Source organism: Acanthamoeba castellanii (assembly GCF_000313135.1).
Source record: "Acanthamoeba castellanii str. Neff unplaced genomic scaffold scf7180000084460, whole genome shotgun sequence".
Classification (NCBI taxonomy): Eukaryota; Discosea; order Longamoebia; family Acanthamoebidae; genus Acanthamoeba; species Acanthamoeba castellanii.
Genome location: NW_004457684.1, coordinates 1 through 13,476, shown reverse-complemented (window position 1 = coordinate 13,476; position 13,476 = coordinate 1). Strand labels below are relative to the sequence as shown.

Here is a 13,476-nt window from a genome sequence, read left to right as displayed (position 1 = left end):
CTGGACAACGACGAAGGGAGCCTGTGGGCGTCGTTCCTCTTCCTCTTCATGCAGTACTTCTCTTCCACATCATCGCCTACTTCCTCTTGCGCATCACCGCCGGCAGGAGGAAGGCCTAAACACCCCAGAGCCACCAACCCTTCCCAAACCCACAAAGAGAGACCTGTACATTTTTATCTACGAGAACAACATTAAGTTTTTTTGTAAAGTGCAACATAATAGTTGATTGTAGGTTGGTTCAACGCGCTGCTGTGGGGTAAAACCAATCACGCTTGTTTTGCCTCTGGTCACGTGGCGTGCAAAAGGGCCGATGCTTTGTGTCTCCCTGCCCGAGTGCGCGACACTGCTGAGCACTGATCAGTTACGCGCACACAGCGCAGCCCAACCCACCACAGAGAGAAGTGAGGCAGCATGAGCAGCTCGCACAGTGACGAAGAAAGGGGCGAAGCACGGGAGCTGGAGGACCTGGAGGCCGCTGCCACCTCGAGCAGCGAGGCGGAGGAGGACGATGCTGGCATCTCGCCCGCCTACAACGATGAAAAGATGAAGGGCAAGAAGAAGAGGAAGAGCAAAGGGGAGTCGTCAGAGGAGGACGGTTCTGACGATGAAGTGGACGGCAGTTCGGGGTCGCGAGACGCCATTACCCAGTCGGACGTGGGCCTGCGCGCCGGCACCGCAGCCAAGCACATTCCGGTGACGCTGGCCTTCAAGAACCTGTTCTTCTCGGTCAAGGTGCGCAAGGGCAAGAACCCGTTCCACAAGAAGCACAAGAAGACCCTGCTCAAGGACCTCCACGGCGAGCTGCGACCGGGCGAGGTCACCGCCATCATGGGTCCCTCCGGTACTCCCCCAACCTCTCCGCCTTTCCCTACCACTTCTTGTTCTTTTCATTACGTGCGACGACACGAAATTTCGGCGACAGGACACGTACGCAAGTGATATCACATTTATATTTTATAAAATAATAAAATTAATCATTGATGGATTTTGATAAATCTTCTCTTGTGACAGGGGCGGGCAAGACGACGCTGCTCAACCTGCTGGCCGGCCGCGTGCAGAGCGGCAAGACCAAGGGCTCGCTCACGGTCAACGACATCCCCAAGGACCACATCTCCAACCGCAAGTGGTCCCGCCTCAGCTCCTACGTCATGCAGGTACATACGCAAACGTTTGCTTTGGTGCCTGTGGCTCAGTTGTCCCGCAGCAGCAGGGCTAACACCACAGTTCTTTCCGCACGCAGGACGACGTGATGTACCCATTGTTGACACCGCGCGAGACCTTCTGGTTCTCGGCGCAGCTCAAGCTGCCCTTCAATGAGCGCAACAAGAAGGCCAAGGTCAACGCGCTCATCGAAGAGCTGGGCCTGGAGAAGTGCCAGAAGACCAAGATCGGCGACGCCGAGCACCGGGGCATCTCGGGCGGACAGCGGAAGCGGGTGAGCATCGGCATGGAGATGATCACCGACCCATCGATCCTCTTCCTCGACGAGCCCACCTCTGGTGCGCTCCATACGACCCAAAGCCTCGTTTTGGTGGCCTTACGCCAACCGCTAACGTGCACTGTTGCCACAGGGCTGGACTCGTCGACGGCGTACTCGCTGGTGGAGAAGCTGCAGCACCTGGCGGCCATGGGTCGCACCATCGTGACCACCATCCACCAGCCCAGCACGGACATCTTCTTCAAGTTCGACCGCCTCATGCTGCTGGCCGAAGGGCACATGGTTTACAACGGGCCGACCAAGGACGTGGTGGCCTACTTTGGCCAGCTCGGCTACAAGTGCCCCAAGTACACCAACCCGCCGAGTTCATCAGTACGTCCCGCCTTCAAACATACTGTGGTTTACTGAGTATTCAACTCTGACGAACCACACACACACAATACACGACACAAGTGAATCTGGTGAAGGCGGACAGCTACATATCGAGCAAGGAGGAGGGCGAGGAGCGGCTCAAGCACTTGATCTCGGCCTTCCGCGACAACCACAACCTGCCGGCGCTGACGGAAGACGGCGGGGACTACGCCGACGGCATCAAGCGCAGCGGCAGCGAGCCCGTCACGCGCCGCTCCACACTCACCAAGTCCTTCATCCGCCGCCGACGGAACAACAGCCACGAAACAGACATTGACAAGCTGAAGGTGGCCAGCGGACCCAACTTCCTCTACCGATGGGGCCTCCTACTCATACGCGGGAGCATGATGCAAGCCCGCGACCCGATGCAGATTCCCGCTCGGCTCAGCCAGGCCCTGTTCCTGTCCTTCCTCGTCGGCTTCCTCTACCTCCAGGTGCGCTTTTGGCTGGCGCTTTACCACCCGTTGAAGTCTCATCGGACCTAATTTAACTCCTATTCATGTGTTCATGGTAATGACCGGCCGGCAGTTAGGAGACGATCAACGCAGCATAACGGACAGGCAGGGGTCGCTGTTCTTCGTCACCATGTCGATGGCGATGGGGCCGATGATGGGCTGCTTGGTGGTCTTCCAGGCCGAGCGGGTGGTGTTCATTCGCGAACACTCAACGGGCAGTTACAGCACGCTCACCTACTACCTCGCCAAGGTCCTCGCCGACATCCCCTTCCTCACGCTGGTGCCGATCGTGCAAGGCACCATCACCTACTGGATGGTGGGCTACCAAGCGGAGGCCGACAAGTACTTCATCTTCGTCGCCGCCTGTATCACCATCACCATCACCGCGCACGCGCTGGGCCTAGCGATCAGCGCCGGTGCGCCGGATATGAACGTGTCGATGGCGATGGCGCCCATGATCTTCATTCCGCTCATGCTACTCGGCGGCTTCTTCCTAAACGACGACTCCATTCCCAAGTGGCTCATATGGTACGTGTTGTGCAGATCTTTGCGGCTTTGCTCTTCTTCGTCCGGCACCTGACTCGGGCTTCTTTGTGCGGTGTGTGCACAGGGCCAAGTATTTCTCTCCATTCAAGTATGGATTTCAGATACTGGCCAGGAATGAGCTCGACGGCCTCACATTCACCTGCAAGCCAGATGAAAACTGCACCCCAAGTACGCTGCACTCTTTGTTGTTATTTATTATTTATTATTTGTTTGTTTTCCATTTATTTATTTATTTGGTCTGACAACGTTCGCACCACACAGCTGGAGATGCTGCATTGGAGGACCTCCACCTCAACAACGACGAAGGGAGCCTGTGGGCGTCGTTCCTCTTCCTCTTCATGCAGTTCTTCTTCTTCCACACCCTCGCCTACACTTTCCTTCGGCTGACCGCAGGTCGTAAGAAGGCCTGAACCCATTTATGTTAATAATAATACAAATTTTGTTGTCAGAGTTCACGCCGCCCAAACGGCCTAGGCCACCGACCGATTGGCTGGTCACTTGGTCAACTCTCAAGCTTGAGCGTAAAACAGGACCCGGTCTTGGGGACACCAAACACTCCATACCCAATTGTGCTTGTTGCGGCCTGATTGCGGGAAAATGTGGCTCTGTACCTTAAAATCGGCCAACGTCCGACAGCAGTGCATCAAACCGCCACAGACACAGGCGCCCATACCATTCTTCTCTTGCTCCAAGCCCAGACACACACGCGATATGGCCACCACCAGGTTCAGTCCAGTGCTCGCCCTTGCTCTCCTCATCATCACATGCTACCTGGCCTCCATTTCGGAAGCCCAGTCCGTGGCCGCTGGACTCTTTGCGCTGAACGGCAGGACCACGGCCGGAGCGAATAGCAGCCAAGTCGACTGGTACAACTCTTGATCTCACGGTTTGATCGGATGGTCAGTCGTCTTCTCACGCGTGAATGTCGTGTGTTGGGGACAATGGCAGGGATTCAATCTACTCAGGTCAGTACCCGGCCTTTACCTCGGTGTTCGTGAAGGACTACTTCACAGGCACGTCCGGTAGCCAGCAGAGGGACCCGTCGTCCTGGTTCCAGGGCCTCTCCAAAGACTCCTACGACGTCCCCTACTGGCGGTGGACCCCTTGTACGGAACCACCACATCATCATCATCAACTCATCATTTCTGACGATTGGTCTGTCGGCGACATCAGATCTCAACACCAACGACAAGGGCAACATCTTGAACGCCTATGCCGCGGTCCTGTCTGATAATTCGACCGGGCGGGTGTCGATGTACTTTGGCCTCGACCGGGAGGCCCAGAACGGGGCTGCGACGGTGGGCTACTGGTTCTTCCAGGACGGCCGCGTGGGACTCGGATCTGCAGTCAGCAGCCAGGCCTACGCCTTCAACGGGCAACACATGGACGGTACGCAGTGCTTTAGCATGCAGTCCGCCACAACAAGCGCTCACCGGCACTGACTTGGTAAACATGTTCTACAGGAGATCTGCTGATTGTTGCTGACTTCCCTGCTCAGGGCAGTAGCACGCCGGCCAGCATCAAGCTTCTTGTCTGGCGAGGCGGTAATGTGAGGTATTGCCCCCCCCCCCGGGCCATTGCCATTGGTCGCCTTCCTCTAACATTGTGGGGGGGGGGCATCCACTGCAGCCAAATCTTTTACACGGACACGAAGGCCAAGTGCGACCCCAACGATGTAACGCAGGTGGTCTGCGCCATCACCAATGACTACGAGAACATTACTTCGCCGTGGTACTACAACGGCAAGTTTGGCAAGGGCTACGCTATCCCAGCCCGGAACTTCTTTGAAGGTTCGAACCCCCCCCCAATCTGCTAATCCGTTGGCAACATGAAGCTTCGTCGAGAGGTTGGTGCTCACTCTCTTCTTCATCATCTCTCTTGTTTAGGTGGTATTGTGGTGAACGGGCTGGTGGCCCTGGCCAATTTGACCCGCATGCCCTGCTACTCATCCTTCCTGGCCACGACCCGCGTCTCCAACGCGCTGAACGCCATCTCGGAGGACTTTGCGTTCGGCGGGATGAAGAAGTGCGGTCTCGCCATCGATGCCGATTGCCTCGGCGGCCAACAGCTCGTGCTGGACCTCAACGCCACCTACACCGTTCCTCCCTTCGAGTGGAACTACACCGTCTCCGTCACCAATTTGTACGCACCGCCAGCCAACTCAAGGTTGGTGGCTAACCCAACGTTGTCGTTATTGTTGTTGTATTAATGGTGATTGTCTTCAGGGGCTACAATGACCTGATCGATGTCGTGATCGAGCTGAACGACGAGGTTCTCTACGACGTTGGCACGCTGAAGAGCCTGGAGACCTTCGCCGAGAACGGCACCATTTCGACCAACACGTCGGACATCGACATGGTGTTCAAGGCCGAGGCCACCGGCAACATCGCCTACTCTGTGGTGGACAGCAGCAACCCGTGCTCCGATCCCGTGCCCGTGTCGGGTGGTGACACCCTCTCCCCCGGTAAGTCCTACATCTGCAAACCATCAATCCTTCGCCCATGCCCTTGGTTGACACAAGCACACTGTTTTTTCCTATTCACAGGAGAGGCGGCCGCCATCGCCATTGGTGGCTTTATTGCTGCAGCTGTCGTTGTTGGAGCTGTTGCTGGCCTCGTGGCCGCAGGGTACTGATCTCCCTGCAAACCGTGTGCTTCCTTTGCCCTTCTGATCGTTGTGTTGGTGTGTTGGTCGTTGTGTTCAGTTACCTGGCAATGCGGAAGATGAACGCTGCCCCGCCCCCGGAGGAGATAGTCCCCGTTGAGATGGATGGCCAAGGGAACGACGCGGCTGGTGTCAACAGTCTGTTCGAGGACAATGTCACGGAGGGGACCAACCCGATGTTCCACTCTCCTTCTGTCTGATGCGCAACCACAGCGCAGTAGTGGGATTTAGTCTGTACAGATAACATTTTATCTATAAATAACCAGTAACATCATGTTCAAGCGCCAGTTTGTACTGATTGTCAGATCTACTGCTTCGCGAGTAGGCAAGCCCTTATGAGATAAAGTGGGAAGAGTGGTAGAGCGCCCAGATGGCCATGCTGAGGAAGCAGGCTGGACAGCCTCAGGAGGTGAACCGCATGCGGCAGACAGCATGATGGTTGTTGGATACAGCCATACTGCGCAGAAAGCACCGCTTCCCATCCGAACAGCGAAGTTAAGCTGAGCCAGGCGATGTTAGTACTGGGGTGGGCGACCACCCGGGAATCCACCGTGCCGTATCCTTTTTAATCTGCACAGCACGCACCCATCATCTTGCTGGGCCTTCTCCTGCAATTGTGTTTACTTTTTCCTCCGGGTCTCTCAGTGCCCTCTGACTGACGTGAACATACAGGACTAGGGCAAGGACATGACCTGGTGAACTGATAGATGGTAGGCCGCCTAACTTCTTCACCGCCTCGTCTGGAACCGATCGGCGGGGCGCACCAGCCACGCCTCATCGATGACGGCGCTATCGCTGGAAGACCGCATGGTCCAGTGCAGGTGCGTGGCGTTGAAGAGCTCCACATAACCGAAGCCGTAGGCGGCGAGCCTGTGCGACACACAATTGATATTTATATTAAAAAGTAGAGTTAGCAGTCCTCACTCGCACCCAAAACAGAGAAGGTTTAAGGGGAGGCCAGTATTGTGCGCACCTCTTGGCGGACCACTCGGGGGCATCGCCCCACGTGTCATCCATCCCGTTGCCGCCAGCACCGTTGGTGATGTAGAACGGCGCCTCATCGTTGAGAGCTCCCTGGTACACGGGCAGAGTCCTCTCGTAGCAGTGTACGTGGCCTGATCGTTTATTGGGGGAGGGCATGTGAGCTCATGTACGTAGGCGTGATGACGTGCAACAAAAGCCCAATCGCATCCCGGCTCGTACCTGTGATCACCATGTCCACTCTGTTGTCGAAGAACAGGGCCTCAAGGGCGCCCCGCATCACGTCGCCAGAGCCAGCGTGCTCTGCAGTGGTCAGTGGGTTACCGGTAAGCACAGCGAAGCGCCGAAGCGATCAAGGAGGGAGGGAGGGCGCGTAGGGGGCCACGAACCGACATTGGAGGAGTACCAGGGCCTGTGCCAGAACCCGATGATCCACGGCGTCACTGTCCTGTTGACCTGCGCCAGGTCCCGCTTCAGCCAGTCGTACTGGGCCGAGAAGTTTTGGGCCTCGGACTCGAGGGCGATCATGTGGGCGTTGCCGTAGTCGAAGCTGTAGTACATGTTGCCCGATTCACCACCGCTCTGGGCCGCTGAAGATGCCCCATGAATGCAATCAGAGACCCCGTTACTAGATTGAAGGGGTCACAGGAGAGTTGATCTCTCACGTACTGGGCATGGCGAAGCGGTAGAGGAAGCCGGCGTCGGTCTGGTTCGGGCGCATCTCGTGGTTGCCGACACTCACCATCCAGGGCACCTGGGCGGCCAGCGGCTGCACGAGCTGGCCCCACTGGTCCCAGATGTCTTGAATCCCGTTGGCGTAGCTGATGTCGCCGCCGTGAACGAGGAAGTCGAAGTGGAACTTCTCCTGGGCGACAAGCATGCCGGCCAGGACTTCCTTGGCGCCCTTGATCGTGCCCTCGTCCCCGATGGACAGGAATCGGAGCGGACTGTACGTGACAAAACAGGACCCACACGAACCACACCAGCGTCGGTGCAGGTGCGCACAGCGTTAGCTGATCGAGACGAAACAATAAGTGGCAAGCGTGAGGCCAGCGTGAAGGTGGTGACCAACCTGTCGGGTGTGGGCTGAACGTCGGCCTTGGTCATGAACTGGTGGGTCCAGCTCCAGCCGGTCTTGCTGTGGCCCACGCGGTACGAATACCTGCAGCCCCTCAGTCAGAGACAAAGAGAGATTAGCAGTGCGGACTACCTGGTAGGCAAGAGAGACTCTTAGTTCGGGGCTCGTACACTGTGGAGCTGTTCAAGCCTGTCAACAGTACGACTGGAGACATACGGTCAGAGTGAGTGAGCTGCTCACCACATCATGAAGAAGGCGCTCTGAAGGGCAAACAAATGAACAAGACGAAGGCGGTACAGTGAAGGAGCGGAGACGTGTAGGGCGGCGTGTAGGCGGGGATCGAGTAGCGCGACGCATTGCCCTCCACCGTGAAGTGGCCACAGCCGTCGCACGTATACTCCACCGTCGAACCAGCGTCCAGTTGCGTCGTCCACCCCACCACCATCTCCCCATTCACTCCTGTGGCCCGCCCACACTCATACAATAAGGCCCACTTCCCCCCACACAACAGGGAATATGTTGGGGTGGTTGTGGGGAGGGGGGGGGGAATGAGGGAAACCGGTGAGGGCCAGGCGGAGTTGCTCCGGCACGTCGCCAGCGCCCACGGTGGCGGCAAAAACGAGGAGAGCGAGAGACATCCACAACGGGCCGCAGCTATGCATCTTATCTTGATGCTGGTCGCAGACTCGGGCGGGGCTTGACGAAGAGCACTCCGCCCCTCTTTCTTTTTGGGACTTATTTCTTGCCGACTGCAAACGAAGAAAGGCGTAATCAACCGTTATGGTCACCTTCACGGGCGGTGACGCTCATTTAATGAGAATAAGTTCAATGGGTGGTGGCTCAGACTCTCTCCAAAAACTTGGCCGACAGGGACCAGAACAGAGTAGTCAAGTCGGGTGTGGGTCCGTCGGGCCAAACCCACAGGTGGACGACTCCGAACTTGGCCATCAGTCCAAAGGCCCCCACCAGTTCTTCATCGGTGAGGGAAGGGGGCAGCATGCCCATCCCGTAATGCTCCACACCGGAAGCGAGCGGAATGTTGTTGCGCAGAGCCTCAGCCAGATCTTGCCCCGACACGCCGTAGGTGCCCATGTCGGCGAACTGGTCCAAGGCTGAATGGTTTACACAATGTCACCTGTCGAGTTAGCACCCACAATTTCTGATCAACTAAGCCAGAATGAAGCGGAACACACAGTCTCGTACAGGGAGCCAGAGCCGTTGTATTCCATTTGAAGGACGGCAGCGCGACGTCAAAGGAGAGCTTCTTGTCGAACTGCGCCAAGGCCTGCCTGAACCTGCCCAAGAAGACAGCCAACTCCTGCACTCACATTCACCCACAGCTTAGTATTGGCCGCCAACCCGGCAGAAGGAAGGGAAGCACGCGTGAACCTGCGAGGTGATCTCTCCAGTGTCGCCCTCCCAGTCGATGTTGTACCCGGCGTAGTTCCGCTCAACAGCAATCGAAACCGCGCGGAAGATCATCTGGTCTGCGCGTGAGTGAAGGGATGAGATCGGCTGACATGAAACAAAAAAACACTCTGGTGAAGGTGTTAGCTACCCTGCAGATCTGTCGAATTCATGACTTTCTGCAGGCCCGTGGTGATATATCCGGGCGGAAGAGTGATGCAGGGCATCACCCAGATACTAATGAGCATCACCACCATGTGAGAACCTGAGGGCCAGTCTAGGCAAGACAACTGAGACGTACTTGTTCTTCTGCAAGACCTTGACGTGGTAGTCCCACCACGGACAGTCGGAGTAGGTGCCGTTGTTATTGCAGGGCCGCTGCCATGGCACCGTCGGATCGCAGGAGCAAGCGAAGTTGCCGTTGGTGTCGATCATGTACGCGATGACGCTCACATGTGTCAGAGACTTGGCATTTTGGACCAACAAGTCTGGAAGAAGACAATATGAAAGTGGTGTTAACGCGGTGCAGTGATGTGTGTTTTCCACCACACTCAGTAGAGAGGCGGAGGGTACCCAGAGTTGTATTGTGGCCAAAGCCTGTCCATATTGTGGCCGTCTTGGGTAGCCTAGCTTGTACACCCAGCAAGCTCACCACAAGCAATGCCGCCACGAGAACAGCGAACCTCTCCGCCACCATCTCCTACCGCAAGTGTTGCTCCTCAAAAATCGAAACAAGGCAAAGTGGGATGGATGGTTGTTTCCGTTTTAAGCACAGCCTTCCAAATAAGGAAAGACGATAAACAAGGATAGAAAGGAAACGGTCTGGACCCTGAGCAAAAGTGAATTGGCACTTCAACACTGGCCTGCCCGCATACAACGGCGGCAAAGATAATAACGGCGCCACCTTCTCCTTCTCTTTGCGCGGTTGGGCCAAGCCTTCTCTTCTCTTTCGTTCTTCTTAGGCCTTGACGGCGAGTTGGCGGGCCACGCGGAAGGCGTCGAAGCAGTGCTTGAGCTTGAGGTCGTTAGGGAAGTGGGGCATGCTGTCCGTGAACTCGAGCAGCTCGGGCAGGTCGAGCGGCGCCATGTCCATCGCCGCGCGCCAGTCGTTGTTGGTCAGCAGCTTGCCGATGAACTCCTCCTTGGCGCCGGCGTCGGGACGGCGCGTTTCCTCCTCGAGAAGGTTGTCCCGCACGAAGGCCTCGAGCGTGTCGGCCAGCAGCGCCCTTGTTCCAGGTTTGAGGCTCATGCAGTAGCGGCTGAATCTGGGCTGCAACTTGGCCGGCAGCTTCTCGCGGTACTTGGCCGCCAGGGCACTGAACTGGTCCGGGTAGACCAGCTTGTGCAGCAGCCGCCAGAGGGCGTTGACGTGGGCCAAACACACCGCGTCGCCGCGGCGATCGCCTAGGAAGCCGAAGTGGAGGCCGCTCGCTTCGTCGTGGCAGTTGATGAGCAGCACCTCGTGGGCGTACTCGACCAGCGACTGGCGCGGGTCGCCGCCGGAGGTGCGGAGGAAGTTGAGACACATCTCGCACGCGCGCAGGCACCGCTGGGCGAGCTCAGGGCTGTTAAGTTCCTGCTTGATGCGGCGCTGGACCTCCTCCGATAGCTCGCGCTGCGGGCTGACCGCGGCCTCGATCTGCTTGAGCAGGCCATTGACGCCGGCCTCATTGAGGAAGCTCACCATCCTGTGCGGTTGAGCGTGTCGTTGTGTGTGTGTGTGTGTGTGTGTGTGTGTGTGTGTGTGTGTGTGTTGTGTGTGTGTGTTTGTGTGTTTTGTGTGTTTTGTGTGTGTGTTGTGTGTGTGTCGTGTGTGTGTCGTGTGGTAAGCATTCACGTGCATACAGTGCGTGAAGGTGGTGTACGTACCGCAGCTGGGTGGGGTCGGCATTGATGAGCGGTCGGCCGTGGACGCACTCGCCGAAGAGGAACTCCTCGACGCGCGCGTAGTCGTAGACCGTGTGCTGGCCCTTGCCGTAGGCGTAGGATCTGTGGGCCGACAGCTGCAGCACGCGCGTGATGCTCCCGTGCGCGGGGAACGGCTGCAGCATGTGCGTCGTGCGGACCAGATGGAGCGGGATCTCGCCGAAGCGCCGCATCTTCGCCCGGTAGGCCTCGTCCGCTGCTTGTGCGTCTAGCGCGGCGTCGGCGGCGTCGGCCGCCTCAGCCAGAACGCGGTGCATCCGGACGACGACATCATTGTGCTTCTTGATCAGCCACTTGACCAGGGCCACACCCTGCGCCCCTTCGCCCACCAGCGTGTTGAGCGAATACACCAGCGGCACCTGCACAAGCGATCTTGTCAGCTCCCAAACACGACACACACGACACACACGACACAAGGGGGATCATACGCGTTCGTTCATCTCGATAAGTGTGATGTCCTCGCCGTGGTGCTTCTGGACGAACTCGCGCGCCAGGTTCCAGCCCGCAGCGAAGCGGTGGAAGAGTGCGCCCCACTCCCGGCGCTGTTCGGGCGACAGCTCTTGCAGGATCTGGCCCACGGTCCGCGTCTCGGCCGTCTGCTTGTCGATGCGCTTGTTGAAGTGTTGCTCGACAGCGGTCTTCCAGGCCAGGATGTCGGGCAGCGAGGCGATGCAGCGCAGCTTCTCCTCCTCGGTCACGAGCAGCGCCATCTTGGGACACTCGGCCAGCGCCTGGGCGTCGGCGACGAAGCGCCGCTTGAAGTCGTCCACCGTCACGGTCGTGCGCATTCGCCAGAGCGCCGGGCGGTTGTTCGCCCGGTAGGCGCCGTCGTTGTGGCCCTGCGCCAGGTCGGAGTCGACGGTCTCCGTCACGGCCTCGAGCACCTGCTTCTGTTCGGGCGTGGCCTCCTGCTGCAGCCGCACCTTGAGCTCGCGCAGCTTGGCGACCGCGAGTCCCGCGTCGGCGAGCCCGCTGGTCGCGGCCAGTGCCCAGCGCTCCCACTCCTGGCGCTTGGCCAGCGTGTCGAGCCGAGAGTAGTCGCCGGCCAGCGGCGCGGTCGAGGCCAACGCGTCGAGGGTCCAGTGGACCAGGAGCAGGGCGTCCTCCTGGTTGGCCGCCACCAGGCTGCTCAGCTGCTTCCACGACTGGCCCAGCCGCTCGTCGTAGTAGTACTCGTTCACGGTGTTACCCATATCTGCTGCGGCGAGGGCGAGCGCGTCGGCCTTGGACCGGCCGCCAAAGTTGGCGAGGGTGCTCAAGAGCAGCGTGGCGTCGACCAGGAAGCGCAGAAGCCAGAAGGCGGTCGCGGAGGCGCAGTCGCGGACGCGCCAGGTAGCGTTCTCCAGCAGCGTGAGCGGGCAGTAGGCCTTGGGCGTCTGGTCGGTGAGCTCGGTCACATCGCGCGCGGTGACCGGGAAGCCGCGCGTGTTGGGCGGGTTGCCAGGCACCATGAGAAGCACATGGCCCGGAAGCTGTACATGATGCAAATGGTACCACACCATCATGGTTATGAGTGCAAGGGTGAGGTCCTACGATAAACGAGGGAGATCTCAATGAGCGTACCGGGATGTGGCCGGTGCCTCCAACTTGGACAGCACAGCCGTCGACGCCGCACGACTCGATATTCATGGGCAAACCGCAGGGCGGCACAAGATAGACGTGATTGCAGGTGCCTATTAGAATAAGCGGCCAAGCATCGCCTTATGAGTAATCCAAGTTGCTGAGCTTAAGTGCAAGAAGGGAGGTGAGGATCGTGAGAGCATACCCAGATAGACGTATCCGGGCTTTTGCATGTAGTCGCCTGGCGGAAAGAAGAACAATCAGCACCACGCCTTGGAAGAGGAGGAAGAGGAAAAGGCGTACGGGCAATCCGCTGGCGTGGGTCGTCGGGCATGGACGGGAGGAAGCAAGCCGACTGCGACTGCGGCGCGAAGAGCAGTTGGTGTAGCGGCGAGGCCCGCTCGCCGAGTCTGCCCACTACAGCGGCTAGGTGCGACAGCAGCGAGAAGGTGGCCATGGTCCCGTACGACGTCTCCCGAGTGATGAGCCAGCGCTCGAGCGCCCAGTTGTCGGACACGTAGCACGAGGCCAGCTTGGCCCACTCCTTCCGGTTGGTGCCGAGCGTGGTCGGGTACTGCTGGTCGACGAACCTGGCCAGCCACTCGAGGCCCTTCGCCGCATTTTGCGTGTTGCCCTCGGCATGCATCACCGCGACCTGGAAAGACAATGACGATCAGTCACCTCAAACACAACGAAAACCTGAAGAACGAAGAACGAAGAACGGCCTTGGGATCCGTACCTCCTGGTAGAGGGCGGGGAACAGGCTGTAGGGCAGCGGCGTCGTAGTCAGTTTCTGCTTGAGCCCGCCGGCCTCGCCCACTTGGAGCGTGGCGCGCAGGGTATCGCGCCAGTCGACATAGTCTTCCAGCGGAAGCAGCTCGAAGGCGTCCACCGACGGCACGCGGTCGCTGCGGCCTCCGTCCCGGCCCACGATGAGCAGGCGCGCCACGTCCAGATCGCGCACCCACGGCAGAAGATCCTGGGCGCGCGTGCTGCACAGGATGGCCTTG

General features: G+C 58.6%; 5 protein-coding genes across 5 annotated transcripts; 2 read left to right on the top strand and 3 right to left on the bottom strand.

The window, feature by feature from the left end:
• Positions 1-411: 411 nt before the first annotated feature.
• On the top strand, positions 412-3,260 carry ACA1_026860 (ABC2 type transporter, putative; the record flags this gene model as incomplete). Its single annotated transcript, XM_004354433.1, has 8 exons — positions 412-841; positions 1,012-1,154; positions 1,241-1,499; positions 1,572-1,810; positions 1,906-2,283; positions 2,378-2,832; positions 2,915-3,018; positions 3,112-3,260. 8 exons carry the CDS (start codon positions 412-414, stop codon positions 3,258-3,260), a joined length of 2,157 nt encoding a protein of 718 aa, XP_004354485.1.
• Positions 3,261-3,561: 301 nt separating this feature from the next.
• ACA1_026850 (uncharacterized protein) lies at positions 3,562-5,714 on the top strand (the record flags this gene model as incomplete). Its single annotated transcript, XM_004354431.1, has 9 exons — positions 3,562-3,716; positions 3,799-3,956; positions 4,024-4,239; positions 4,314-4,404; positions 4,480-4,640; positions 4,737-4,992; positions 5,076-5,314; positions 5,396-5,477; positions 5,555-5,714. The coding sequence occupies 9 exons, from the start codon at positions 3,562-3,564 to the stop codon at positions 5,712-5,714; spliced, it is 1,518 nt and encodes a 505-aa protein (XP_004354483.1).
• A 528-nt stretch (positions 5,715-6,242) lies between these two features.
• ACA1_026840 (Ser/Thr phosphatase, putative) lies at positions 6,243-8,235 on the bottom strand (the record flags this gene model as incomplete). The annotated part of the gene is made up of 9 exons (XM_004354429.1): positions 6,243-6,384; positions 6,488-6,629; positions 6,718-6,798; positions 6,885-7,085; positions 7,165-7,249; positions 7,271-7,442; positions 7,568-7,657; positions 7,855-8,032; positions 8,133-8,235. The coding sequence occupies 9 exons, from the start codon at positions 8,233-8,235 to the stop codon at positions 6,243-6,245; spliced, it is 1,194 nt and encodes a 397-aa protein (XP_004354481.1).
• Positions 8,236-8,413: 178 nt separating this feature from the next.
• ACA1_026830 (uncharacterized protein) lies at positions 8,414-9,415 on the bottom strand (the record flags this gene model as incomplete). The annotated part of the gene is made up of 6 exons (XM_004354427.1): positions 8,414-8,544; positions 8,596-8,685; positions 8,777-8,891; positions 8,963-9,060; positions 9,132-9,217; positions 9,282-9,415. The coding sequence occupies 6 exons, from the start codon at positions 9,413-9,415 to the stop codon at positions 8,414-8,416; spliced, it is 654 nt and encodes a 217-aa protein (XP_004354480.1).
• Positions 9,416-9,938: 523 nt separating this feature from the next.
• ACA1_026820 (uncharacterized protein) lies at positions 9,939-13,445 on the bottom strand (the record flags this gene model as incomplete). Its single annotated transcript, XM_004354425.1, has 7 exons — positions 9,939-10,668; positions 10,850-11,265; positions 11,335-12,378; positions 12,470-12,579; positions 12,672-12,707; positions 12,770-13,121; positions 13,206-13,445. Coding segments are annotated over 7 exons (2,928 nt in total), but the record flags the coding sequence as incomplete, so codon positions are not given.
• Positions 13,446-13,476: the final 31 nt, after the last annotated feature.